General features: G+C 39.0%; 1 protein-coding gene and 1 pseudogene across 11 annotated transcripts in view; one reads left to right on the top strand and one right to left on the bottom strand.

The window, feature by feature from the left end:
• The window catches only part of AUH (AU RNA binding methylglutaconyl-CoA hydratase), a 143,879-nt gene that overhangs the window by 80,247 nt on the left and 36,287 nt on the right, over positions 1–27,345 (bottom strand). For 7 of the 10 annotated variants that reach the window (XR_004177791.1, XR_002517700.2, XR_004177793.1 and 4 more), the window contains one exon: positions 23,002–23,088. The exons of the other annotated variants lie outside the window; for them this stretch is intronic. Coding sequence is in view for 2 of the 7 variants with exons in the window: in XM_003911962.3 (XP_003912011.1) it covers positions 23,002–23,088 (87 nt within the window). In the remaining 5 variants the exon portion in view is untranslated. The remainder of the gene's footprint in view (positions 1–23,001; positions 23,089–27,345) is intronic. 10 annotated transcript variants of the gene reach the window in all.
• LOC116269988 lies at positions 829–1,345 on the top strand (annotated as a pseudogene). The gene has a single exon (XR_004177797.1). The product of XR_004177797.1 is annotated as a 40S ribosomal protein S20 pseudogene (transcript).

Below are 27,345 nucleotides of genomic sequence, written 5' to 3'. Positions count from 1 at the left end.
AGCAAACAATTAAACAGTTTGCTATTTTAAGAGGGAAAAAAGCAACTGTAAGGAAGGCCTCTGGTTCACTTCAGCAGTCTGTAGGACCTGCAGCCTACGATAACTACAGTCAAGGGACTACGAAAGTGGGGAAGATTAAAGTATCTACTTTCAGTTCTCAGATAAATCCAACACATAATGTAGGTTATTTGTATGTTTCTGGAAAAATATGAACAATCTGATTATTAAAGGAAAACGTTAGTGTCAGATGCATGTTTTTTGTTTTTTTTTTTTTGAGACCAGACTCTCTCACTCTGTCACCCAGGCTGGAGTGCAGTGGTGCAATCTCGGCTCACTGCAAGCTCCGCCTCCCGGGTTCACACCATTCTCCTGCCTCAGTCTCCCAAGTAGCTGGGACTACAGGCACCCGCCACCACATCCGGCTAATTTTTTGTGTTTTTAGTAGAGACGGGGTTTCACCGTCTTAGCCAGGATGGTCTCGATCTCCTGACCCCGTGATCCACCCGCCTTGGCCTCCCAAAGTGCTGGGATTACAGGCATGAGCCACCGCGCCCAGCCCCGCATGATTTTTAAATTTGGTTTTGCTTGAAGAATGGTGTTCCTACAGAAAGCAGTGAAATCAAGCATTTCAAGGGAAAGGCCCTATGTAGCATTATGCTTTCAAGAAGAATAGAAATAAAATCAAAGTTAACTGAAAATTATAATAAATACCTAATTATCTTTCATTTTGGCTAAAAGTTCACCTTCATCCTAATGTATGTTCTCCCATTCCCATCACTGAGTTTTTTAAAAAATCACAATAACAAAACAAGCCCTTTTTTTTTTTTTTTTTTTGAGGAAGACGCGGTCGTAGGACTTGCGGATCTTTGGTTCGCACGCTCCTGCTCCTGACTCATCGCTGTTCGCTCTTGCGGAGGAACAAGTCGGTCAGGAAGCCGCGCAGCAGCCATGGCTTTTAAGGATACCGGAAAAACAACCGTGGAGCCGGAGGTGGCAATTCACCGAATTCGAATCACCCTAACGAGCCGCAACGTTAAATCCCCGTAAAAGGTGTGTGCTGACTTGATCAGAGGCGCGAAGGAAAAGAACCTGAAAGTGAAAGGACCAGTTCGAATGCCTACCAAGACTCTGAGAATCACTACAAGAAAAACTCCTTGTGGTGAAGGTTCTCAGACATGGGATCGTTTCCAGATGAGAATCCACAAGCGACTCATTGACTTGCACAGTCCTTCTGAGATTGTTAAGCAGATTACTTCCATCAGTATTGAGCCAGGAGTTGAGGTGGAAGTCACCATTGCAGATGCTTAAGTCAACTATTTTAATAAATTGATTACCAGTTGTTAAACAAAACAAAACAAAACAAAACAAGCCCTGAGTGAAGCCTGCAGGCTGGCTGGGCCGTGGCTCCCTGGAGGCCCACACCAGGGTCATGGCTGCAAACATACCACGGGTGAGAGATGGGAGTTCAAAGAGTGAGAAGTCTCAGGCATCACAGACCTTAAAAGGAGCACATATCCAAAAGCCAAAGGTAACCGTATTCAAATACGACACTTCGATTCTAGCGCTAGGTTAAAATCTAAATAAAATGGAAAAACTCTATAAGCTGTTGTGAAGAAAAACTTACAGATGAAGACCAGCAACATTCCTTACAGAAGGGGTAATTACATCAAGAAAAATTGCTGAAGGCTAGCCTTCCCTCTCACATGCTTTTTTATACAAGCCCACCACAGTAATTTCAGGCTGTATGGATTCACACAGAAAAGAGGACTAAATTTACTTTTTCACTAAGAAAAAAAGAGAAAAACTGCCTAGAAACAGTGTAAAATAAGTAATCAAATCCCCGATTTAACTAAAACCACAGGCATGTGGGCAACATGGAATAGGGTCCAATTCCTCCCTAATACTGCGAGTGATGCAGAGTAAGACCATGGGTGGCAACAGCATGAGGACAGCCTCACTGCAGTGCTGCAGATTTTATACTCAACGATGAAGGCAGAAAGTACCTTCCTCAACTCTTAACAGTACCTTGTACCTAAAGCTTATAAAAAATATATAACACAAAATGACAAGAAATTTGGATTCCACATACAAAAAGAACAAGAAAAATGGGATACTAATATTCTCAAATCATTAAATAGGTTAAGCACTGGTTCTTTATTAATTAACATAAATTAATAAATCAAATTTTTTTTGTAGAAAGTTGTCTACAAAATGTTTCTAACTAAAGAATTAAGTAAAACAGCTTAATGAAGTAAAAAAGCCAATAAAACAAAGTACAGTAGTTTCTTGAGCTTTCATAAGCAAGGACTGGTGGAGAGATATAATTTAAAACTTGTGCACCAAGTAACAGAGGTGTGAGTAAATCTAAAATTACAGTAGTCTCCACTTATGTGTGGTTTCACTTTTTGAGGTTTCAGTTACCCATGGCCAACGGCAGTTTGAAAATATTACATGGAAAAATCTGGAAAATTTCAGCAATACATTACTCATTTGGAAAAACTCAGTAATACATTATTTTAACACCACACTAGGATATTATGTCCTTTAGCATCTTTAAAACAACATGATAGAATGTTTAGAAAACAATCTGATCTGATATAAATCAGATGGTGACTTCCTTAGTCAATTAGAAGAGAATACCTACAATTTCTTTAAAAAGCAATTCATATATACCTATGTCCAGGAAAAGGTTTTTAAAAATTCAGTTATTAGAAAGGATCTATTCTTTAATACAACTGAGGGTCAACAACGTAACTATACCCAAGCTTATTCTCCACTTTATTACTAACACCCAAGCCAGAACATCACAGACATAGTCTAGTCCGAGTTCAGGGATGTTAAATTGGTATACTAGGCTTATGCTGACACTTCATGTCTCCACAAGTAAACGGGCGAAGTCCTAAATTCAGTCACTGCTTCATCAAATATATGCCAGATACCATGTTGAATGATTTAAGCAAAGCTACAGAATGCAACTGTGGGGAGCTGAAATGTCAAATCCTGGCTCAAAGCCACCACTGTTACCACTGTGAGACCTGAGAAAAGTTGCTTAATTTTTTTAAGCCTATCAATTCCCTATCTGTCTTCCTATATGTGTTTATATATCTAGCAAATACTTAAAAAGGTTTTACTATGTGTGGCCACTGTCCTAAGAACCTTACAAATATTACTTAAACTTCCTATCAGCCTTATGATGTAAGAACTCATGACTTTCAACTTACAGATGAGGATCCACTGAGGCACAAAGGAGTTGCTGTTACTTGCCCGGTACAGTCTGAGCACAGGCTGTCTGGTTTCAGGGTTTTGCTCTTAACCATTACTGCCTATCACTAGTTACCACACCCCAGATCCCCAACGCTGTAAGCCATACTCCCATCCTTCCCCTAAGGACTTGTGACCGTGCACCTGAGAAAAAGGGAAATGCTGAAACTCGCACACTGGCTCTGTGCGCCACTAATTCCTTGAGACCTACAGCAACACCACAGTTCACTGGGTTCAACTGGGGAAACCTAGGGAACTGGATGCAAAGCACCCGTCAGCTGACTGTAATCGCGTTCTGACTTGAGTTTTCTCTGGAAACCCCCAAACCCACAGTGTGGCAATGCCTCCCAGTACATGACTCTATAGACTATTAAAATCAAAAGGGCCAACCCCAAAATATCTCCTTCGTACCAAAATTCCAAATCAAATAAACACTCCCTAAGGGAAATGCACAGATGACAGGCTGGCAGGGAAGCCCATGCCCACTCAGCAATCTTATCTGGAAGGTTACACTTACTAGCAGAACTGAGTAATGACTTCTGTTGATTGCTGCTCCACATGTAACAAAACCCTTGGCATTTAAAATGCTGCTTAACATGGTAAATGCAGAACTTCTATTTCTGATGAAAAGATAACATACCATAAGTAGTTTACTTTCACTTGGCAGGAAAAAAAACCTCACTATTATTGCCTTGCTTCATGAACTCTCAGGCTCTGTAACTTTGTTATTTAAAGTATGGTTTGTAGAACAGCAGGATTAGCATCACCTGCAAGCTTTTTATAAATGTAGAATCCCAGGTCCTATCGCAGACCCACTGAAACAGGACCTACATTTTTAACAATGTACATTTTAACCCAGGTGATTTATACACACAATACAGTTTAAGGAGCTCTGGATACTTAAGCTAATCCACAAGGAACTTGACAATCTCACCATCCATAGGATAATATGCTGATCCACTATATTGAAAATGCTACTGCGAAAGCAACAGCCATAACCGGATTCATAAACGTAAGGGTAGTGAAGACTTAACACACAAATGTCTGTAGCAGTTTTATGTGTAACAGCCCAAAACTGAACACAATCCAAATGTATTTCATGTAGTACATCTGGGCAATGGAATACTACTCAGCAATAAAAAAGAACTATTGATTAAAAAAAAAAAAAGCTAGTGGAATACATACAAAAATTAATACATACTGCTGCATTTACATGAAATTCAAAAATACGGAAATTATAGAGATACAAGTTCAGTAATTGCCTGAGGATAGGTTGAGGGTAGCAGGGAGGGGCAAAAGAAAGAGATAGTAAAGGGACCTGAGGAAATTTCTGGACGTAATGGACATATTCATTATCTTGATTGTGGTGCTATTTTCACCACAATCAAGTCAAAAGTTATCAAATTGTACACTTTAATATGGACAATTTATTTTATGTCATGACACCTCGATAAAGCTATTTTAAAGAATTATATGATCTAATTGATCTGAAAATCATAAAGCCAACAAAAGAAAGCACACTGGTTTCGTGAGCTTTCATGAACAAGGGCTGACGGAGAGATATAATTTAAAATCTGTACACCAAGTAACAGAGGTGTGAGTAAATCTAAAATTGTAGTAGTCTCTCCTTAAGTGCAGTCTCACTTTTTGAGGTTTGTTACCCATGGTCAACCCCAATTAAAAAATATTACACGGAAAAGTCCAAAAATAAACAACACGTAAGTTTTAAATGACACACCATTCTGAGTAGCATGACAAAATCTCGCACCATCCTGCTCCATCCCTTCTTCAACACAAGAACGGTGAGTATAGTGCGGTAAAATATTTTGAGAACAGACTACATTCATATGACTTTTATTACAGAATATTGTTATACATTGTTCTATTTTATTCTTATTGTTGCTAATATCTTACTATGCCTAATTTACAAGTTAAACTTTATCATAGGCATGTCTGTATAGGAAAAAAACAGTATATATAGGGTTTGGTATTATTTGTGGTTTCAGACATCCACTAGGGGTCTTGGAGTGCATACCCTAATAATAAGGGGTCAACTACTGTATAAAGAAAACACTAAGAAAAAAGGGTGGGAAAAGAGAAAGGTGGGAAGGAAGAATTTAAAACAGGAAATATATAAATTCTGCCATCGTTCAATAGAACTTTCTAAAGAAACAGTGGATCAAGTACACTACATAAGTGTAATAATGACAACAAGGTAGTACCAAAATACAACCCTTAACATTATTAGAATAAATCCACACACAGAACAAACCAAAGAAGCACCTAACATAGTTAAGATTATTTTTTAAATGTAAAATCACCAAAATCAGAAGGCACAGAAAAGCATAATGACAGGCCTAATACCAAACACATCAATATATTTAAAGACGCTGTATCCATCCACTAAGAAAAAGATTAGCCAGGCAAGGTGGACTGAGTAGTCCTAGCTACTCAGGAGGTTAAGGCAGGAGGATCGTGTGAGCCCAGGAGTTCAAGGCTACAGTGAGCTATGACTGTGCCACTGCACTGCAGCCTGGGCAAGAGAGCGAGACACTGCCTCTAAAAACAAGAAAACTATATACTGAACTATGATTCAAAAGGAGAGGGATGTTAATAACTCATAAGAGAAAAGAACTGACTCCCAGATGCTTATTTTCATTCTCCACCATTCTTGGTGAGAGGATAAAGAAAACTAAAATTAAGATCTGTAAGCCACTGTGCCAGAAACAAAGACAGTAAAGTGTTCTACCAGTTAATCTTTCACACACCGTAATTCAGCACTTCCAATTTCTAATAATTACATCAAATTAGGAAAATAAAAAGTAAAATATATGCTGGATTGAATCTAATAAACTACATTAATTACATACTTTTAGAAATCTCTTCGACCCTCAAACAAACAAAAAAGACACAGTGAACATAAATAAACAATTCAGGTCAACTTGGTGGACTGACAAAAAAATTCTGCAAACTTTGAAAATGTTCTTTATTAAGCAATTCTTTTTTTTTTTTTTTTGAGATCGAGTTTTGCTATTGTCACCCAGGCTGAAGTACAATGCCACAATCTCGGCTCACTGCAACCTCTGCCTCCCAGGTTCAAGTGATTCTCCTGCCTCAGCCTTTCAAATAGCTGGCATTACAGGTGCACGCCACCATGCCTGGCTAATTTTTTGTACTTTTAGCAGCAACTGGGTTTCACCCTGTTGGCCAGGCTGCTCTCAAACTCCTGACCTCAGGTGATCCACCAGCCTGGGCCTCCCAAAGTGCTGGGATTACAGGCGTGATCCACTACGCCCTTGATACTTTTAAACACATCTTTCAAAATTTTAATATCTAATATAATCAGTCCCAACAGATTTAATGCACCTAGATAAAAAGTTTTTGGGGTCCTCAGTAATTTTTAAGAGTATATAAGTGGATCCTGAGACCAAGACATTTGAGAACCATGCCATTCTGTACCCTGCCTGTGGGATTCTCAATGAGACAGCAGCCTTCGGTCACTGGCGGTGACTGCAATCCCCGCAACCCCTCCTTAGGCTGTCTCTGCTCCGGTAAATTTGTATTTGTATACATGCACAATTGTCTACAAGCTAAAAAAGTTTTAAAAATATAACTGACATCCTTTCTCCACAATGAGCTTCAGGTTTGGGTGAAATGGAAAATTAGTCTTCACAAAAAACTTTCCTTCAGAAAAGGAAATGGAGAAAAATTAATACTTCACAGCTGGCCTCCCAGGTGATCTAGAGCAAACTGCCCCACTTCCCCTCAAAGCCTCCTCTGTAAAAATTTTTATCTTAAATTTTAACTTTTATCTTAAATGTATTACGTTAAGAATTGCTGGCCAGGCGTGGTGGCTCATGCCTGTAATCCCAGCACTTTGGGAGGCGAAGGTGGGTGGATCACCTGAGGTCAGGAGCACCAACCCATGAGGGATCCACTCCCATGACTCCAGCACCAGGCCCCACCTCCAACACTGGGGATTACAATTCAACATGAGATTTGGGTGGTGCCAAGTACCTGAACTGTCTCAAAGACCCAGCAGTCAGTTCCTACTGTTCGTCTTACTTGGCCTGTCAGCAGCACTTAATCACACCCTCCTTCTTGAAACATTTTATTCACTTGGCTTTTGGAATACTGTTTTCTTCCTAATGTGGTATATGTACACCATGGAATACTATGCAGCCATAATAAAAGAATGAAATCATGTCTTTTGCTGCCCCATGGAGCTGGAGGTCATTATCCTTAGTGAAATAACTCAGAAATAGAAAATCAAATACTGCCATGTTCTCACTTATAAGTGGGAGCAAAACAATGGGTATATATGAACATAAAGATGGAAATAACAGACACTGTGGACTCCACAGGGGAGGACAGTGGTGAAGGGGGTGAGAGATGAAAAATTACTGATTGCATACAATGTTCGCCATTTGGGTGATGGGTTCACTAGGAGCCCAAACCTCACCATTACACGATATATGCATCTAACAAACCTGCACATGTACCCTCTGGATCTAACATAAAATAAACACGAACAAGTAAGAATATTTTCTTCCTACCTTCCTACCCTCGCTGACCTTTCTCAATCTACCTCTTTCACTCCAGCCTCTAAACATCACAATGCCTCACAGCTCTCAGACTTTTTTTCTCCCTACAGTAACCCCCTAGGTGTCTCATCCAGTGGTCATGGCTTCACACAGCATTAACATTCTGATGACTCCTAAGTTCACCTGGGTCAACCCGCCTCAACTCCAAATTCATCTGCACGTGGATGTCCACTAAGCATCACTATCTTCACACATCAGACTTGAACTCCTTAGCAAGACCTCCCATCCCCATCTAGCAAAGGATCAGTCGGCTGTCCTAATTTACCATCACAACAGACAGTCCAACTGCTCCACTCATGCTCATTCCATCATTCTCAGTGATGTCCTAAGAGCAGCAGGAGCTTGGGGAGAAAAGACAGAGGATCAAACTCAGGCAAGTTCAGCAGGATTCTTGGAATTTTAAGTAGCGGCAGACAGAAAGGGATTGCAGGAGAAGGTTCAGCCTGAAGATAAGATGAAATAATTACAGTATGGCTAACATGTTTATACCAATAAGATATAAGCCAATTTGCCCTTTCAATCGGATACCTACCATATGCTCATTACTAGACACTAGATATAAGTGAAGAAAAAAACCAACTCACGGTTCTTGCAATGGGGAGATATGGAAAGTATCAGATGGTAGAGAGAATCCACATTTTCTGATTCCACATCAAGAGATCAAGATCAATAAACTTACACCAAAATAATTCAAGAGTTCATCACATTTTAATAATGTATAAAATTTAAACTGTCTACAACAAAATAAACATCATCCTGTGGCAGTATCTTCGAGAAAATGTTAAACCTAGCAGATCTTGTGACATCCTCAGAGTATCATTACATTCTGAAATATAATGGAACTTCAAGCTTAAGAGAAAGATGACAGAAAGATAGGTCATGTGGTTACCAAAACATTAAAGAACACTCATTTACACAAAGAGAGCTAGGCTAGGACAGGAAGAGTTTGATTCCAGTATTAAACCTCTGCAGAAGAGAGGTCAAGAAGTTTGATATGTATGTGCATCTATTACACTGTAGCGGGTCTGTTAATTATTAGCGACTTGTTTTGTGTTACTTTGAGCCTTTCAATAATAAAATTCAAATGTATCCCAATTCTCAAACTGAAAGGCATGCTAACAAAAAAAAAAAAAAGAGAAGCACTGCTTGAAAAGAGGTTTATACCCTAAAACTTACATTGGATTTTTCATACAGAATTATTTCATTCAGTTATACAAAGATATTCTTTGTATTTCACAGAGAGAACTTTTTTTCATAGAAAAATGCACATGGACGGTAGATTTTCAATCACATGAAGAACAGATAACCAGACACTGAAAATTTCCAAAATTATTTCTTTCTATAAAACCTTATAACAAAATGTTAAGAAAAAAATTGTTAAATAGATGAATTTTGTCAGCTGCCCCTTTTAACATAATTACATGTATTTCGATTCAGCTTTGTACTTACACAGCTAAATTAAAGCTTTTGCAATTTTATTTCATCAGAGAAACAAAAAGAAGGTACGGATGCTGGCATTTTAAAGGATTACTGTGGAAGATCATTTACAAAAACATCATTGCCTCACACTAAATTCTGTAATCTAAAATCTAATGAAAACCTAGTTTAAATATTTCTTTATCATTAGGTAACAATTCTTTGATGTCTCAACTTGAGAGAACTAGGTCTATCCCTTCAGAGTTTCCACTTAGAGAATTCTAAAACTGTTTTCTATTTCATCATGAAATATCATCTAATTTAAATGTTACTAAAGGCAAGAGTGGCCCTCAGTGAGGTCATTAACATGTCCACTCCCCATATTCTATACTGCTAACGTGCACAACGTGGGTCCCGGTAGTGATGTCAACACTGCCACCACAAACTACTGGAAGGAAGGTGCACACCTGGAAGCCCTAGAAGGAATGGTGAGAAACAACAGCTGTTAATAGATCCTGATAATTTCATTGCTGTGTAGCCTTGCTGATGCCTAGTATTTCAGAATAATCAGTTTACTGCTTCTAATCCACGCAACCTAAACTTGAAGAGGGAAGCGGACTTGTAACAATGATTAACATTTTAGAAATCTAAAAATTCACCATTTCCTTTGAATGAAACATCTCAAAAATAGTCATATGACTTTTTTTTTTTTTATAAAAGAACAAAAGAACTAAATTTTATTCTAGGATTCGAGTTACCGTTTAAGAACAGACTTTTTAAGATACTAGGAACAATAAAGTAAATTTGGTGACTCTGAATGAAATACAGAACTGCTTTCTGATCTCTATTTTAATAAAATAGAAGAACTTTCAAATAAGCCGTGTCTTTAAGTTGCTTATAAACTCTCTTTCATTAAAAACACACAGAGTATAGGAAATCACGGTGGCCAAAGAGAAAACACATTTGCCTTTCAGATCCCAGCAATTCTCCAGTTGTAGAAAATGTAAATATAACAGGAGGAAAGAGGGAAAAGTGGTACCCAACAGACAGGGGTGAACCCTGATTTGTATCAGTACTAATACTGCCACAATTTAAAGATCCTTATGGTTCAACAGCCAGCTCACAAAATTTCTGAAAATTAGGCTGGGAGTCGTGGCTCATGCCTGTAATCCCAGCACTTTAGGAGGCCAAGGTGGGGGGATCACTTGAGGCCAGGAGTTCAAGACCAGCCTGACCAACATGGCGAAACCCTGTCTCTACCAAAAAATACAAAATAGCCGGGCGTGGTGGCTCACGCCTGTAGTTTCAACCACTCAAAAGGCTGTGGTAGAAGAATCACTTGAACGCAGGAGGTGGAGGCTGTAGTGAGCCAAGATCGTGCCACTGCACTCCAGCCTGAGCAACGAGTGGGACCCTATCTTTTTTTTAAAAACAAACAAACAAAAATTCCTGAAAATTTCACAATCACCTGGAGTTCGTGTGAGCAGGCCCGGCACACCACTGCCAAGGCATTGAATTACTGGACAGTCTGTATATGAAGCAGCCTCGTAAGTACTGTCAGAGACAAAAATCTAACAAATCAAGTTATAGATCCAATTGCCTTTTATTTATGATTCATGAGTCAGGGCAGCCTCCATTCTACAAAACAGAATAAAAGCTCCCATAGGGCAATGGCAGAACAGCAGGTTTTGTAAGGTAGAAACAAGAAAACAGGACAAGAGGGAAAAAAAACCTAACTGGTTAACAGGTTACATCAGACTTTGCGGGGGGAGGGGGTTGTTTCTTTGGCAAGGGTTAAAGCAGAGCAGACTTTCTTACTAAGCTGACTCAGGTAGACTGGAATCTCCTGTTTTCAGGAAAAACTGGTCTGTTTTGGAATCCGTCTGCTTCCTTAATAAAGTTTCAGTTTGATTATGTGGCATTTTGCAGGAGTGACTATGTCGATTTAATCTGGTCTGCTGGGGTTTTGAGCAGGAGCTCAGTCTGAAACAATGGCCTCCCATCATTTTAACAGTACAATGCAGGAACCTCCACCATCAGTATCCATGAACATCCACTGGCCACGTCACTTCCTCCCAAGGAAAAAAGAAGCCTAGAAGCTCTTCTCTCAGAAAATGAACAAACTTTATGAGAAGAACTAGTGAAAAGAGGGCCAGAAAGAAAGATGGAGGCCTCTGTGCAGTATCTGAAAACCCTTTTCTCCCCTCCGAGACCGAGTCTCACTCTTGTCACCCAGGCTGGAGTGCAATAGCATGATCTCGGCTCACTGCAACCTCTGCCTCCCAAGTTCAAGCGATGCTCGTGCCTCAGCCTCGCGGGTGGCTGGGATTACAGGCACACATCACCTTGCTTGGCTAATTTTTTTATTTCGAGCAGAGATGGGGGGTTCACCACGTTCACCAGGCTGGTCTCAAACTCCTGACCTCATGTGATCCACCCGCCTCAGGCTCCCAAAGCGCTGGGATTACAGGCATGAGCCACTGTGCCTGGCCATAAATGCATTTTGTTAGACATGCAAAAGGATTTTTCTCTCCCATAAAAGAGAAAAAGTTTTAAGAAAAGTTTTAAGGTCAAAAACCTTAAAATTAGGTGGCCATGAACAGTGGCTCATGCCTGTAATCACAGCACTTCGGGAGGCCAAGGCAGGAGGATCACTTGAGTCCAGGAGTTCAAAACCAGTCTGGGAAACATGAAACAAAAATCACAAAACTTAGCTGGGCGTGGTGGAGCCCATCCCTGCTACTCGGAAGGCTGAGGTGGGAGGATCACTCGAGCCCCGGAGGTCGAGGCTACAGTGAGCCGAGACCGAGCCACTGCACTCCAGCCTGCGCAACACAGGGGGACTCTTTCTCAAAGAAAAAAAACCAAAAACACCTTAAAACCAAGAGCCCAAAAGCTATTTTTCTAGAAATGTAAAATCTTGGCTTTCCTTGAAAATAATGAGAAATTAAAAAAACTTCTAAGCCCCTCAACCAACTGAACTGACCTTCTTTTGGCCAAGGGGAGCACAGAGACACCTCAGAGGCTGAATTCCTAGCTATGATGTGATGGGAGGTCAGACCATCTCCCTCAATAGCCGCCTAATGGCTATTCTTTTTAACAGGCTAAAGAGAAACCAGCCCTTGCAAGATGCCACTGCTGATGTCAACCAACAGCCTGAACGCTGTCCCGCCCTTCTGTGGTTCGGTCAAAACAACCAACCAGCATTTCTTCCTGATAAGAGACTACCAACCACAGGGTGGTTCTGGCCCATCTACAGAGGAGGCGCAATGAGGGTTTTTGTGTCCTCTGCTGCTTCTTTTTTGAGACAGAGTCTCGCTCTGTCACCCAGACTGGAGTGCAATGGCATGATCTCGGCTCACTGCAACTTCCGCCTCCCAGGTTCAAGCGATTCTCGTACCTCAGCCTCCCTAGTGGCTGAAACTACAGGCTAGGATTACAGGCGTGTGCCACCACGTCCAGCTAATTTTTGTATTTTTTTAGCAGAGACAGGGTTTCACTACGTTGGCCAGGCTGGTCTCGAACTCCTGACCTCAGGTGATCTGCCCGCCTTGGCCTCCCCAAGTGCTAGGATTACAGGCATGAGCCACCGCGACTGGCCCTCTGTTTCATCTTTTGACATCAGAGGGACCAAGACTCCATCCTCAGATCATGCTCTGGCTGCTATTTGTTAAACATGGGTCCCACGGAAAGGCCTGAAGCTCAAATGTGCATGTGCCTGTTTCTCCTTTCATAAATATTCATGACTCCTCCTGCAGCTTATTGACTATGTATACCTGGCCACCCTGCTCAGCGTACATTCCTGTTCCCTTTAGCCCACCTTCAAAGTGCCAGTTTCTGGGTTCTGACCAGAGGCTGTGCTTCCCAGCAAGTGGCAATGGCCACCTTGCAGGCTGGAACCCTTTATGAGACATAAAGCTCTACTTTCGAAAGTTATGAACCTTGTCATTCTTCAGCTGACAGTGAGAAAGAAAAAAAACATTCAATAAATAAGAAATGTCTGCAGGTTTCAAGATAGATGAATCTTTTAAAAACTGGTCTTATCTGGCACATATAAAGAATATATTCATATACATGTAATAAAGCATAATCATAATAAACTCCAACAAAATCACCACTCAAAGCTAGATCTAAGTCAGAACTAACACCTGTCTGCCACTGAGCTCTTCAACTATCCTTCCACCTGAATTCCAAACCAAAGATAACCATCCTTGTAAAGTCAGTGTGTGTATATGTGATTTCATTACACACTTACACATCCCTAAACACAAACTGTTTAGCTTTGAATGCTATTAGTTTTATAAAAAATAAGTCATACTTTTAAATCAACATTATGTTTCAAAGATTTATCCATATTGGTACATGTGCATATTTTCATTTATGTACACTGCTCTCTACTATCCAATTGTATAAATATACCAAACATTTTTCCATTCTCCTGTCATAGAAATTTGGTTGTTTTTCAGCTTTTCGCTATTAACAATGTAAGTGTCCCTAGGACACATGTGCAAAATGTCTGCAGAATAATGTAGTTTCAAATCCAAGTAGCAACCCATTCATGAGCTAGTCAAGATGAGGAATTTTTTTTAATGACACAGGGTAGTATCAAACTGGAGTGCACAGACAGAGGAACCATAACCTTTGATACTCTCCCACCCCTATGTGTTTACTGGGCCAGAGTGTAGATGTATTTCTTACTACAGGTCCAATAAAAACAGTCCTTAAGTTATCCCTCTATGTAAATACCCCTTAAAAAGTGAACTACCGAGTCTTAAGGAATGTGGATATTCAAATTTGAAAGACAATATCAAATACTTTTCCTAAGCAGTTACACCAGTTCAGCTCCCATTAGAAGTATAAATCTTCCTGCCTGGTAATCCACTTAACTCACTAACTCTTAGTAAGACCTGGCTTAAGAACTTTTGGCTAATCTGGTGGATGTAAAACGGCATCCCACTGTGGTCTTAGTTGCACGTCTATGACTACTACTGTGGCGGACCATCTTTTCCTATGTCTACCCTCACTCCTGTACCTCTGTGTGAAATGCTTTTCTGTCGTGTCCTCTCGCTGCCCTCAAGGCTGTGTATACATGTACATGTACTGATTCCTGTATGCACTTACCAATGCACACATGAATCCTTTGGCAACTGTGTGTTTCAAGTATTTTCTCCCAGTCTGTGTCTTTTCTTTCTACTTTATTTACAGTATCTTTTCATGAATTGATGTTCTTAAGTTTAATTTGGTAAAATTGATCACCGTTTCCTTTTATGTGTCATATTTTGTGTTTTAAGAAACTCTTCTCTCTGTTAAGATCATTAAAGTTTTAGTTTCCACTTCTAAACATATTAAGTCTTTGCCATTCCCCAGCGGTCTGCAATGCTGCCTCTGTCACGTATCAGCTTCCCCACTTGGGTGGTCTGTTTGGGGGTTCTATATTTCAACCCAATGGTATACTTATCTATCCCAAAGCCAGTAACACACCGCCTTCATTTCTATGTCATGATAATAAATCTTGAGTGCGGAAATGGCAAGATGCTTCATTTTCTTCTTATTTATGAGTGTTTGGCTATCTGGGGGTCTCCTTTTGCTCATCAAGTCCCTCACAAAATCAATACTGAGAGTCGAGGTGTGATTACACTGAATCACACCATTTGTGAGAATCATCTTTTTAATACTAAATCTTCCTATTCAAGAGGATAATTTGTCCCCATTTATTTTTTTAAACATCTTACAATAAAGTTTTATAATTTCTCCATATATGCTACATGTATTCCTAAGACTCCTTTGTGTTCCTGCTTTCCAGGGTATCCTTATTTGACATCTTCCGTCTGTTGTTGGTATAAAGAAAGGTAACTGATTATTTTGAATATGGATCTCATTTCCAGCCATCTTGTGACACTCTTATTTCCAATAATTTATGGTTTCTTTCAGCTTTTTGATGGAGACAGCCATACCACAGGAACTCTGCTATTTCTTTTTTGGTCCTTGTGTATTGCTGCTTCCTGCCTACTACACAAACCAGGATTTACAGAATAATATAGAACAGAGGTGGTGACAGTGGGTCCTCCTGTCTTGTTCCTGATTTTAGGAGATGACTTCTAATATTTTATTATTAAGAAAGAGATACCTTTCATGAGGCTAGGGAAGTTTCCTTCTATTCCTAGTTTGCTGAGAACATTTTCCATGAATACATGTTGATATTTCTCAAATGCTTTTTCCTCAATCTACTGAGATACACATACGATTTTATTTTCATTGGCTAACATGAGTTAAAATTTAATATTTTCCAGTGGAAACCACCATTGCCTTCCTGGGAAAGCCCAATTTGGTCTTTTGTTACAACCTGCTGGATTTCATGTATGCTCACAAGTGAGGTTGCCTCCTCCTATTCCTTTCTTCCATTGTTTCTCTCGGATTTAGGTATAAAGATTACACTAGTCTGAAATAATGAGTTAGGAGTAAACTCTCACTTTACTATCCTGTGGAACTGTCTGTATAAGATTGTAAGAATCTGTTTCTTATGCATTGGGTAAAACATCTTAAAAGTAAATCTCTGTCATCAAAAAACTGGGTCTGGTGCTTTCTCTGTGAAAAAGTTTACTGTAAGAACTGGTTTGATCACTTCAGTGATTATATGACTGTAACCAAGCAGCTTAGCTTCAAACTGCATTTAAAAATGTTTTTTCCTTTACTCTTTTCACCCCAGTCTCAAGACGTAGCTTTGAGACAAACTACAGATGTGTTTTCTTTTGTCTTTAAATACAGCCTCGGAATGTGCTTTAAAACTCCACTCCCCTCCTTTTCCCACCTTAGGCTTTCATGCCTGAAGCACATGTATTTACCTGGATGCTTGTTAAGCTCACACCATGCTCACTTATCTGGTCATGTGTTTCCTGAGAAGCTTCAGGGGCCAAATCATGATGCAAACCAGGCACCTCCAGAATTCTCTCCCTAGCAGGAGATTACTTCAAGGCCAGAGTTACTCCTGGCTAGAGACTGACAGCAAGATGGACCGCGACTGATTCGGCCTGGTTGGGCCCAAGATGGTGCTGGCCCCTTCACCAGATGCAACAATTCAGGATAAGCCACAGGAGGAAGTCATGCCATTGGGCACCTCCCAGCCCCCTTGCCTCTCCTGCATTCCAAACCCCTCTTCTCAAACCCCTGCACTCTCCAGAAATTGGAAAGTGGCAGTTTTTGGAAAGGATTCTGGCCACTTTCCCCCTTGCTGGCAAAAATTAATAAAATTCACACTCTTTATCATACCTCACTCCTTATTTCGGCTTCTTTCTACAAGTGGCGAGAAGCTGGACCCTCTTTCGGTTACGTGACTATTCCAGCCCATGATTTCTTCTTGAGTCAGAAGTTTCATATTTATTGGCATAAAGTTTTTTCCCAGTATGTTCTTATCTTTATAATCTCTCCTGTATCTATAAACACATCTTTTTTTCATTTGTAATACGTATTGTTAAACGTGCTTTTACTCCACTGTAAAGAGCACGGCCTTGTGTTGATCCTCTGCACTGCATCTCTCTCTTCCATTTTACTCATTTCTGATCCTTGTATTGTTGCTTTAGTTCAACATTCTTTGAACTTAAAACTTTTAAAAATCTTTTTAAGGTAATGCTTAGCTATTTATCTTCAGTGACATCTCCTTGCTAACTTACGGATTTAATGTTGTAAACTGCCCTCAAGTACTGTTACAGTAGGTAGCTAATGGGACACGAGCAGAGCTGGAGAGGGCTCCCCGCAAAACATACACACCAGGAATGTCGGGTGACCATAAGATTGTCAGGCGGCTGTTAACTGTCTCTCTAAAATAATAATTGGTCACAGCCAGCACCAGAGAAAGGCAGTCTCCTGGAAATAGCAGGTATTTCCAGATAGAAATACCTGAAACTGGTGATCAGGAGCTTCCCGATAACATCTCAGGAGCTGGGCAAGTGCACTTGAGCATGCGCACTGAGAGGCAAAATGGCGGATGACCTCCCTGTAGGAACACGGGACAGCAAAGCGGCAAAGCGCCTCAAGCAGGCAGGCCTACAACTTAGTAAACACACTGCACATGCAGCCCCTCCCAAGGGCTGGCAGGCCACTGCGCATGCTGACAGCCCACCCCAAAGGGCGAATCACAGGAGAAGCAACAGACGACCCCGGAAGAATGCCAACATATAAAACCCCAATTCAAAAGGTCAAATGGCGCGCCTGATCTCTCAAGTTGCCTACTTGACCCTTCTGCAAGTTCCTCTCGTTCACGCTCTAGAGCTCTTTAACCAACTTCCACTCCTGCTCTAAAACTTGCCCCAGTCTCCCCTCCAGCCTTATGCCGCTGGGTCGAGTTCTTTCTTCTGAGGAGGCAAGAACTGAGATAGCTACAGACCCCTACAGATTGATTCACTGATGCTAACATACTTGTGCTGCACGACATGGATACATCACAGCTAAACAGCACCACTTTAAGCAAATCTATTTGGACATATTGTAATTTTATAATCATTCAGTTTTCGTATTCTTTTCCATTATAGTTTCTTCTTTGACCCATGAGCTGTTCAGCATTCTCACTTTACAAATATATGGTTTTAAAATCTGTAGGTATGGATATCTTGTTTCTGACTGTTAAAGCAAACGAAATATGGCCTTAGAAGGGCTCTGTACTTCTATACTTGTGGATGAACTGCAACCTAACTTAATAGGTAGAAAAAAAAGAAAACCTAACTTAGGAGTATGCCCTGTAACAGTAGCTGAGGCTTGGCCAATCCCAGCAGCCATACTTCAACCACTCATACACTGCCCAGTGTTCAAACTGTGTTCAAATAAGGCAAATGCTGAGCTGTAACCAATCCAGCTGTTTCTGTACCTCACTTCTGATTTCTGTATGTCACTTCCTTCTTTTTTGTCTATAAATCTGTTCTAACCACAAGGCATCCCTGGAGTCTCTCTGAATGTACTGTGATTCTGGGGGCTGCCCGATGCATAAATTGTTCACTGGTCTATTAAACTCCTTTAAATTTAATTAGGCTGAAGTTTTTCTTTTAACATAACTTAATTCCATCGTAGACAGAAAATATGGTCTCTATACACCAATTTTCTGAAATTTAACAGAGACTTTAGGGTCTTGCACGTGACCCATATTTTTAAACATTTCTTGTGTTCATGAGAATACATAAGTTGGGGTTGAGTCTATTAAATCAAACTTGATAATTATGTTGCTCAAATCATTGAAAAATTTTTATTAACTTTTATCTTTTTGACCTCATGGTAAATTGAGGGAGATGGGTCAATAATTTTGTCAATAATGATAAATTACCAATTTATCCATATCATTTTATTTGTGTATCTTGAGACTTTTGTTTTTAGGTGCACACAAGTTTAAGGGTATGTTTCTTGAAAAACTGAACCTTTTATCACATGCAGCAACTCTCTCTCTAGTAATGCTTTTTATTTTGAAATGTATTTTGACCAGTATCAATACTGATATACCTTTCTTTTGGCTAGTAATCTTCAGGTACAAAAAGAGGTACCCCAGATGTGGCTATTAACAATATTCAGCTGATGTCAATTATTTAGTCAAATCCGAACATCTATGTCTTTAAACAGCAAGTTTAATCAACTGACATTAATAGTGACTACTGGACTTATTTCAACATCTTACTATTCAATATGTTCTAAGTTTATGCTATTTTTCTCTTTACATTTTTTAGGATTGAATGAACTTATCTTTGGTTTTTGTTTTGTTTTTTCTTATTACTACCTCCACCACCTCCCTATTCATTTGCAAATTTTATGTTCCTTTCTTAGTCCGCGAATTTTATCAAGAATACAAAACCCCTAGACGCAGTATTTTAAACTCCCTATCAAAGCAAAGACCTTAAAATTAAAACCTTTATGTCTCCAAAAAGCAAAACCCAATGATAAAGGTATGAGCCAAGCATGCATCAAGTTATTCAAATTAAAACTGAAGTGAGATTTCTTGAATAAATAAAAATAGATGAATTAATTCCAAACAACAAGAAAAATGAAGACAGGAGACACGTGACATTCAAAGAAAAATCAGACCCACTGTCTGTTTTAGTACAACCTGTGAGCTAAGAATGGTTTTTACATTTTTAAATGCCTGGAGAAAAAAATCAAAATAAAAAATTGTTTCAAAATACATAAAAATCAAATGAAATTCAAATTTTGGTATGCATAAATAAAGCTGTATTGGAACAGAGCCACACACCTTTGTTGATACATCATCTATGGTTGCTTTCATACTATAAAGTCAGAGTTGTATAGCTGCAACAGAGACCATATGGCCCCATGAAACCTACAATATTTACTGTATGACCCTTCAAGATAAAGTCGGCCTGCCTGTGATTTTTAACATGTTAAATGAGTGGATTCTATTAAGATACTATTAAGACACTTAGTTTCCACACGTCCTTCAAAATCTGGGAATCATCCCAGTAAGTCTACTGTAATGTTATAATAAAAAGTATCATTGATAAATATGGAGGAACTCCCAAGAAAAAATGGAGATAAGAACTAGCCCAGAAAAGAAAAGCTACAGCTATGATCACAAAAAAGAAAATGCCACTGCAAAGACAGAAAGAGTTCCAGAAAAACCCCAATTTCAGAATCCATAGAACAGAAAGACACTCTGGAACAAGCATCAAGGTAATTCGAACAGTGAAACCAATCTTAGCCACCCCCGTGCATATATGTAAACTTACAGGTAGCATCAACGTTTCTAAAATCAAGCTCTCTGACCAACTTCCAAACAAAGTTCATGCTCTGCGTCAGAAGGTACATAAACATGAGGCTGAAGCTGAGGAAAGAAGCAGGGCCTAAGACAATACCAGCACAGAACGAGAAGAGGCAGAATAGACAGCTAAGCCAAAAGCCATTATAGAGATTAAAACATGTATTTAAAAAATTTTAATTCTAAGAAAGTGAGAAAACAGTAACAAAACCACACAAGATGCAAAAAGGTGTTAAGTGGTCAAATTCTACAATTCTTTCAAGTAACATGATTTGTTCTGTATATAGCATAGAAAAACATGGAAAGCTTTTCACCTCATTCTGTGAAGGCAAATAACCTTCACGCCAAACCAAAAACGAATAACACAAAACAAAATTAAAAGCTCCATCTCCTTTACGATTATACCATAAGTACTTTACTGAATCCAGCAATATGTGTTAAAAACCAACACCACCCCTAACCACAATGGCCAGGCAGGGCTTATTCTAGTAATGTGTGGCCACTGCAGCATTAGTACATCTATTAACGCAACTCAGAATAATAAAGGCTAAATAAGGCAAATGCTAACATACATCAATTATAATCCTGATGCATATTTTAAAAGCATTTGACAAACTTTAACACTTATTCTTGATTAAAAACAGAAATAATCTCCTAACAAGTTGAAATAGAACTGCCTGAATATCATAATTACTGGCAAAATATTAAAGGCACCCACCAAAGTCAAAGAAAGATAAGGATGATCACGCTCACCTTAACAAATAAATACTCTATGAGGGACTGAACCAATATGAAAAAATATGAATATGTAAGGTTAAAATGTTGGGGGAGGAGATAAAAATTGCATTACTTGTAGGCAATTATCTATATTGTACTTTACAACTGAAAACACAAGAAAATTAAAGAAGAACAATTAACACAAGTAATTATCCAGCTGACATGATATAAAATAAGCACATAAAAGTTAACTTTTGGCCGGGCGCGGTAGCTCCCGCCTGTAATCCTAGCACTTTGGGAGGCTAAGGCAGATGGATCATGAGGTCAAGAGTTGGAGACCATCCTGGCCAACATGGTGAAACCCCATCTCTACTAAAAATACAAAAATTAGCTGGGCGTGGTGGCACATGCCTGTAGTCCCAGCTACTCGAGAGGGTGAGGCAGGAGAATCGCTTGAACCTGGGATGCGGAGGTAGCAGTGAGCTGAGATCGTGCCACTGCACTCCAGCCTGGTGACAGAGTGAGACTCTAGCTCAAAAAAAAAAGTTAATAACTTTCCTACAGACTATAATAACAAGACTGCAACAGAAACGAGGGGAGGGTCTCATTCAAAGGAATAAATGCTATAAAATAGCTAGGAATATATCTGAGGGGAAAAAAGATACAAGACCAAGACCAGTGTGCAGAAAAGTATAAAACTTCCTTGAAAGACATTAAAAAAATGAATGACCCCAAAAAATAAGAGCCATGCACACTATGGAGAGAAAGATTTACTATCATAAAAATGTCAAAATTTTCTTAACAAAATTTATAAAATTCCAATCACAGTTGCAATACAGAAATTTTTCCCCTTTGCCTTAAAAAATAATTCTAAATTAATTTGGAAAACCTGATGTGTGAGAATCAACAGAGAAAACCTTCAAGGAAAAAGAATAATAAAGGGAACCTAGCATCATCTAGATATTAACAGTTTTAAATTTAAAGATACTGGAATCAAATTAAGCACATTAGAGGGCAATATCTATAACACATTTAAAAACAAATAATATAAAAATGTCTTTTAAATAAACAAGTAGTTATTAAATAATCCAAGGAGGATGAAGGACGTGAAAAGGCAATTTACAAACGAAGAAAAGGCCAAGCAATGCAGCTCATGCGTGTGATCCCAACACTGTGGGAAGACAAGGGAGGAGGATCACTTGAGGCAGGAGTTCAAGATCAGCCTGGGCATCACAGTGAGACCCCCATCTCTACAACAAAATTAAAAATCAGCCAGGCCTGGTGGTTCACACCTGTAGTCCTTAACTCTTAGGAGGCTGAGGCAGGAGGATCTCTTGAGCCCAGGCGTTGGAGGTTACAGTGAGCTATTATCACACCACTGCATTCCAGCCTGGGCGATAAAGTGAGACCCTGTCTCCAGAAAAAATCAAAAATTAAAAAAAAAAAACAAAAAACTAAAACCAAAAAAAAAACCAAAGAAAGCCAAATCTCATTTGAAAAGATAAAATATCACATAAGCATCTGGGGCAATACAAATTAAAATGCTGAGATGCCTTTTTTTTTTTTTTTTAATCTAGGCAAACTTCAAAAATAGCAACATTAAATGCTGGCAGGAATATGAGGAAACATATACTGTCTTTAACTTATGGGAATATAATTTTGTAGAATTTATTAATATCTAAAATATAAAATGAACAAATGATAACTGGAACAGTGATTCCCTGTTTAAGAATTTATGCTTATGTACAAGGGTATTCACTACTTTATTATAAATAACATAAACAGAGGAAAAAAAAAGATGTTCATTAATGAACAAATAATATAAAATTTTTGATAAGACTAGATTAATATACAGCAGTAAATTGAAAATAAAAATAATAAAATAAATTGATAGTTACTGTAGTTCTAAAAAAAAGTATGATCCTGTATATTTAAAAAACAAAGGAATCCCAAACGTATGTTTGCAAGTATAGTTAAATACAGATATTGTTAAGTCAAAGACTTATGGCAAATTATTATTATTGTCTAATAAATACCTTCATATTTTATCATACATAAAAGACATCTGTAATTATTAAATATTTTACATAATTTTTCAAATTAAATATATTAGGTGCAGTTTTAAAACAAACAGCTACAGGTCATGATTATCTAATTATATAAATATTTAACCAATGCTTATATATAATGTGTAACTGTTTAAATTCGACACTTAAGATCACCTTCAGCATGCTGAAAGAAGAATTTAATAGTGCTTACCAATATCATTAATCACTGCTCTTATTTTGGAGACAAAAGGACCAACTTCACTGGAACTCATTTTGGCTCTTTCCTTAAGGTCAGCACCTGCAAAGTATTTTATTTACAAATATAATCTAGTTGTAAACAAAATTTTAAGGCAAAGAATTGAAAATTTACTTAAGATTAATATACAACTTCAAGATCAGCCTAATTCATCTTTTAACAGAATGACATTACCTAAGTTTTCCTTCCCAATGACCATGTTCAGCAAGAATAAAGTATTTGTCTACTCATGTGCTTAAAGCATTGCTTCTCCAGCTTTCGGTCTCAGGCCCCTTCATGCTCTTAAAGGAAGACACTATAGCTGGCATCTACTGATCTATAGTTACACTATTAGAAATCAAAACTAAGAAATTGTTTAAATGTTTATTCATTTAAAAATACAAATGAACTCATTAACGTTAACATAAAGAACAACAAATTGGTGACACCATCTTGCTTCTTTGCAAGGTCCTGTCAGTTTATCCACCACTGCTTTTGCAGTGTATTAGCACAAATGCCAACCCTGTAAAAAGGGCAGATTACACTTTGGTCAGTCCCTCTAACTTCGTGGATGCCTGCCTTGGGGACAGTCAACCACATGGAAGAAGCATAGATTTAAAGTATGAACAAACTGACAATTTCATAATTATGACTTTAGCACAGAATCGTAACTTTGGAACAGAGAAAAATAAACACATGGAATTCTTAAGGGATAATTAACTCTGAGAACAAAGAAGATCTTTAGAAAAATTAACAATCTGAGAAAAGATGGGTCCCCAATTAAACAAACAGACAAACAACAAAGTAAAATTACAGCATAGAAGGCATACACTCAGCTATTTGCCCCTATTAGTCTATTATAAATCAATCATGATGATACATAATACCTTAAGTAAGGGATAGGGTAGGGGCATTCTGATCTCACACACTTCCAGGGGGAGGGAGAACCTCAGCTGACAAAGCACATAGCCTCACATCCATCGGATCTTAGATATGTACACCCTAGAAAATCTCTCACACACCCAAGAAAACACGTACAATAACATTCAAGGAAGCATACAAAGCCTAGCAAAAAAATGGATATAACCTAAATATCCATCCATAGGAGAATAAAACAAGGACATAATTATAAATAGAATGTTACTTGTACAGCATGAACATGAAAGAATTAGAGTAAATACAGATAAATCTAATGAATAATACTATTGAAAAAGTATAATTACAGAAAGATACACAGGATAATAAACACAAATTTTAAAAACAATAATGCTATTCAGGGATATAAAACACACAGATGATAAATTCAATTGGTGGTTATGGGGGCTGGGGTGTGATTGGCAATGGGTACACAAAGGACTTCTATTTTATTTGTAATATTGTATTGCTTAGGTTGGGTCGTGGGGGCTAAATATGCAAGTCTAAATGTTTTGGGATGCCTGATACATGTCTTCATCATTAATTTTTCCATGAAGAATATGTCACAAAGAAAAATGTTGGCACCACCAAAAACAAATAAATGATGTAACTCGATGCCAAACTCTTCTTTGAGGCCCAGTATTTCTCAGTTCCATTACTTTGTAAATTTAAATATTTTACATTTATAACCACTCATCTCAAGTGGGCCATTCTGATGCCCAGCAATTCTACTGTATTTCCTGAGTTCATCCACTCTCCTACTCACATATAGACCATGTCACAACTTCCCTCTCCACCAATCTTAAAACTTCCTATCAATCCTACCAAAAGCCAGAAAAGAAATTCTACCAGTACTTGACACCAAAGCTATCTACCCAGGACTTGAACCTATATATTCCGCCCTGCCTCCTGTTACTATGAATGAACTAACTCATTGAGAGTGACAGGAGACAGACAAATTCCCTGGCAGACAGGGATGCGTCCCCAGTGAGACCCAACCTTCAAGCCAATGACAGTTTAAAAATCGAGCTGCTGGTTCCAAACAGAGAGAAAACTTTGTCTACAAACAGAGAGAAAACTTCTATCCCCATATTACCATCACTCTCTTGATTGGTTCCTTCTGGATGATGCCTTTTAACCAATCAAAGAGTGCTTTTTCCAAGCCCACCCAGGGATGAATCAGCACACACGCACCCATTCTAACCCATAAAAACCCCAGACCCAGCCTCACAGGTGGCTACCCACTTTGGGTCCCCTCTCACAGCTGAGAGCTTTCCTTATGTCACTCAATAAAATTCTTCTCTGCCTTACTCACTCTCTGGTGTCCATGCACCTCATTCCTCTTGGTCGCAGGACAAGGACCTGGAACTCGCTGAGCTGCAGGCAGCAGGAATGAAAGGGTTGTGACACCCCTGGCCGGCTCGCCAAGCTGCGGGCAATGGGGATAAAAGAGCTGTAACACGCTCCCGCTAGCCAAGCTATGAGAGTGAAGAGCTGCAACATTTCTGGGGGCCCAGACCTCAGGACTCCCCAAGCAAGAATTGTAACACCCCTTGGGGCTCCATGAATGCTGGTATCTCTGAGTTTTTGGGTGACACCACATTCCCCTTGTCTAGACACTGGTGCCTGACACGGAAACCATTTGTGGCATGCCCAGTCCAGCCTCAAGCTGAGCGTGGAGCTGCAGCAGGCATAGGATTCAAGTGGGTGCGAGCCAAGCACAACCTGCCAGGCCAAGTGGGTGGAGTAAGTCCAGGGGCCTGAGTGAGGCCCGGACAGAGGTGGCAGGGGCAGCAAAGATTTCTGGCTAGCAAAGTGGCATCTAAGGAATCCTGTAACATCATGAGGGAGGCCAATCCATCCCCTTGTGCACTGGATTCAACCCCTTCTAATCTCCTTGGGGACATCACTCACTCCAGCACTTAAGCTCTCTCCTTGGCTGGCGTCAATACTGCCCCTCCTTAGAGGTTCATTCCCATCAGCACACAGCAATGCTGTAATACTGACATCTTAAAAAAAAAAAAAAAACTCACACAGAGTTCCACTGTTAGCTATGATGGAATAGGTTATCATCAGACCAATTCTTCCATGAAACACTGGAGAAAGTATGTAAGACAGCTGCTTCAGCAACTAATGCAGCCAGGATGTAAGAGGCTGAAAAGCCAGAGAAGGGAAACTATGGTAAGCCTCTGCTTTCCCCCCAAAACATACACTGAGTTATAAACTGGTGGGGGAAAGAGAGTATAAAAGCCATAGCACAAAGTAGCAGCTCAAAATCTCGGTAATCTCCTGGAACTGGGGAGACAAACACCGGCAGTGAAGACTACTGGCTCAGCCAGAACTTTGAAGCCAAGATCTTGGAGAAAAAGGAACTACAAACAAGAGAGCCCACTAAAGGGACTCACCAAATTAATGAGATAATGGTGAAAATCATATACATTTTCATTAGTTGCAGAAAAAGTATTTGATAAAATTCAATACTCATTCCTTAACATCTTCACTGAGGAATATGTTAATAGAGTTCAGCAACTTTAAGTATAGAATTCAACAATTTTTACTACATTTACAAAGTTCTACAACCATCACCTCAATCCAATTTTAGAACACTTCCATATCACAAAAAGATCTCTCATGCCCATATGCAGTCACTTCTGTTCCCACCCCAGCACCATGTAACCACTCATCTATGTTCCCAAGAATTGGCCTTTTCTGGACATTTCCTATAAATAATTTGATACAATATGTGGTTTTTGTCTGTTTTCTTTCATATAGCATGCTTTTCAGGTTCATGCATGTTATAAGCATGAAGTCTTCCACTATATGAACATATAAACATTCTGCTTATCCCTTCATCAGATGACAGATATTCATATCATTCCCACTTTTTGGCTACTATGACTCATGCTGATATGGACATTCACTTACAAGTTTCTGTGTGGACAAATGTTTTCATTTGTCTTGGATAAACACAAAGAAGTAGAATTACTAGGTCATACTGTAAACTTTTGTTTAACTTGGAGAAAAGAAAAAAAAAAAACAACCCTGCCAAGCTGTTTGCCTAGGTTGGCTGCACCATTTCACATTCCTATCAGCAAAGCTTGAGGGTCTCTGTTTTCCTAGTCACCAACAATTGTCTGTCTTTTTTATTATACCTACAGTGAGTGTGAAGTGGTATCTATAAGGATTTTAATTTGCATTTCCCTAATGACTAATGAGGTTAAACACTTTTCATGTGCTTACTGGCCACTCAAACAGCTGCTGTAGTGAAATGTCCATTCAAATCTTGTTCATTTTTTTTAAAACCAGGTAATTTGTTTTCTGCTTATTGAATTCTAAGTTATATCTTAGATACAAGCCCTTTCTAAAATATATGATTTACAAATGTTTTCTTCATTTTTGTGGCTT

This window comes from Papio anubis, chromosome 13 (assembly GCF_008728515.1).
Source record: "Papio anubis isolate 15944 chromosome 13, Panubis1.0, whole genome shotgun sequence".
In the NCBI taxonomy this organism is placed as follows: domain Eukaryota; kingdom Metazoa; phylum Chordata; class Mammalia; order Primates; family Cercopithecidae; genus Papio; species Papio anubis.
Note: the sequence above shows the minus strand (reverse complement) of the source record. Positions and strands in the feature narration are given on the sequence as shown.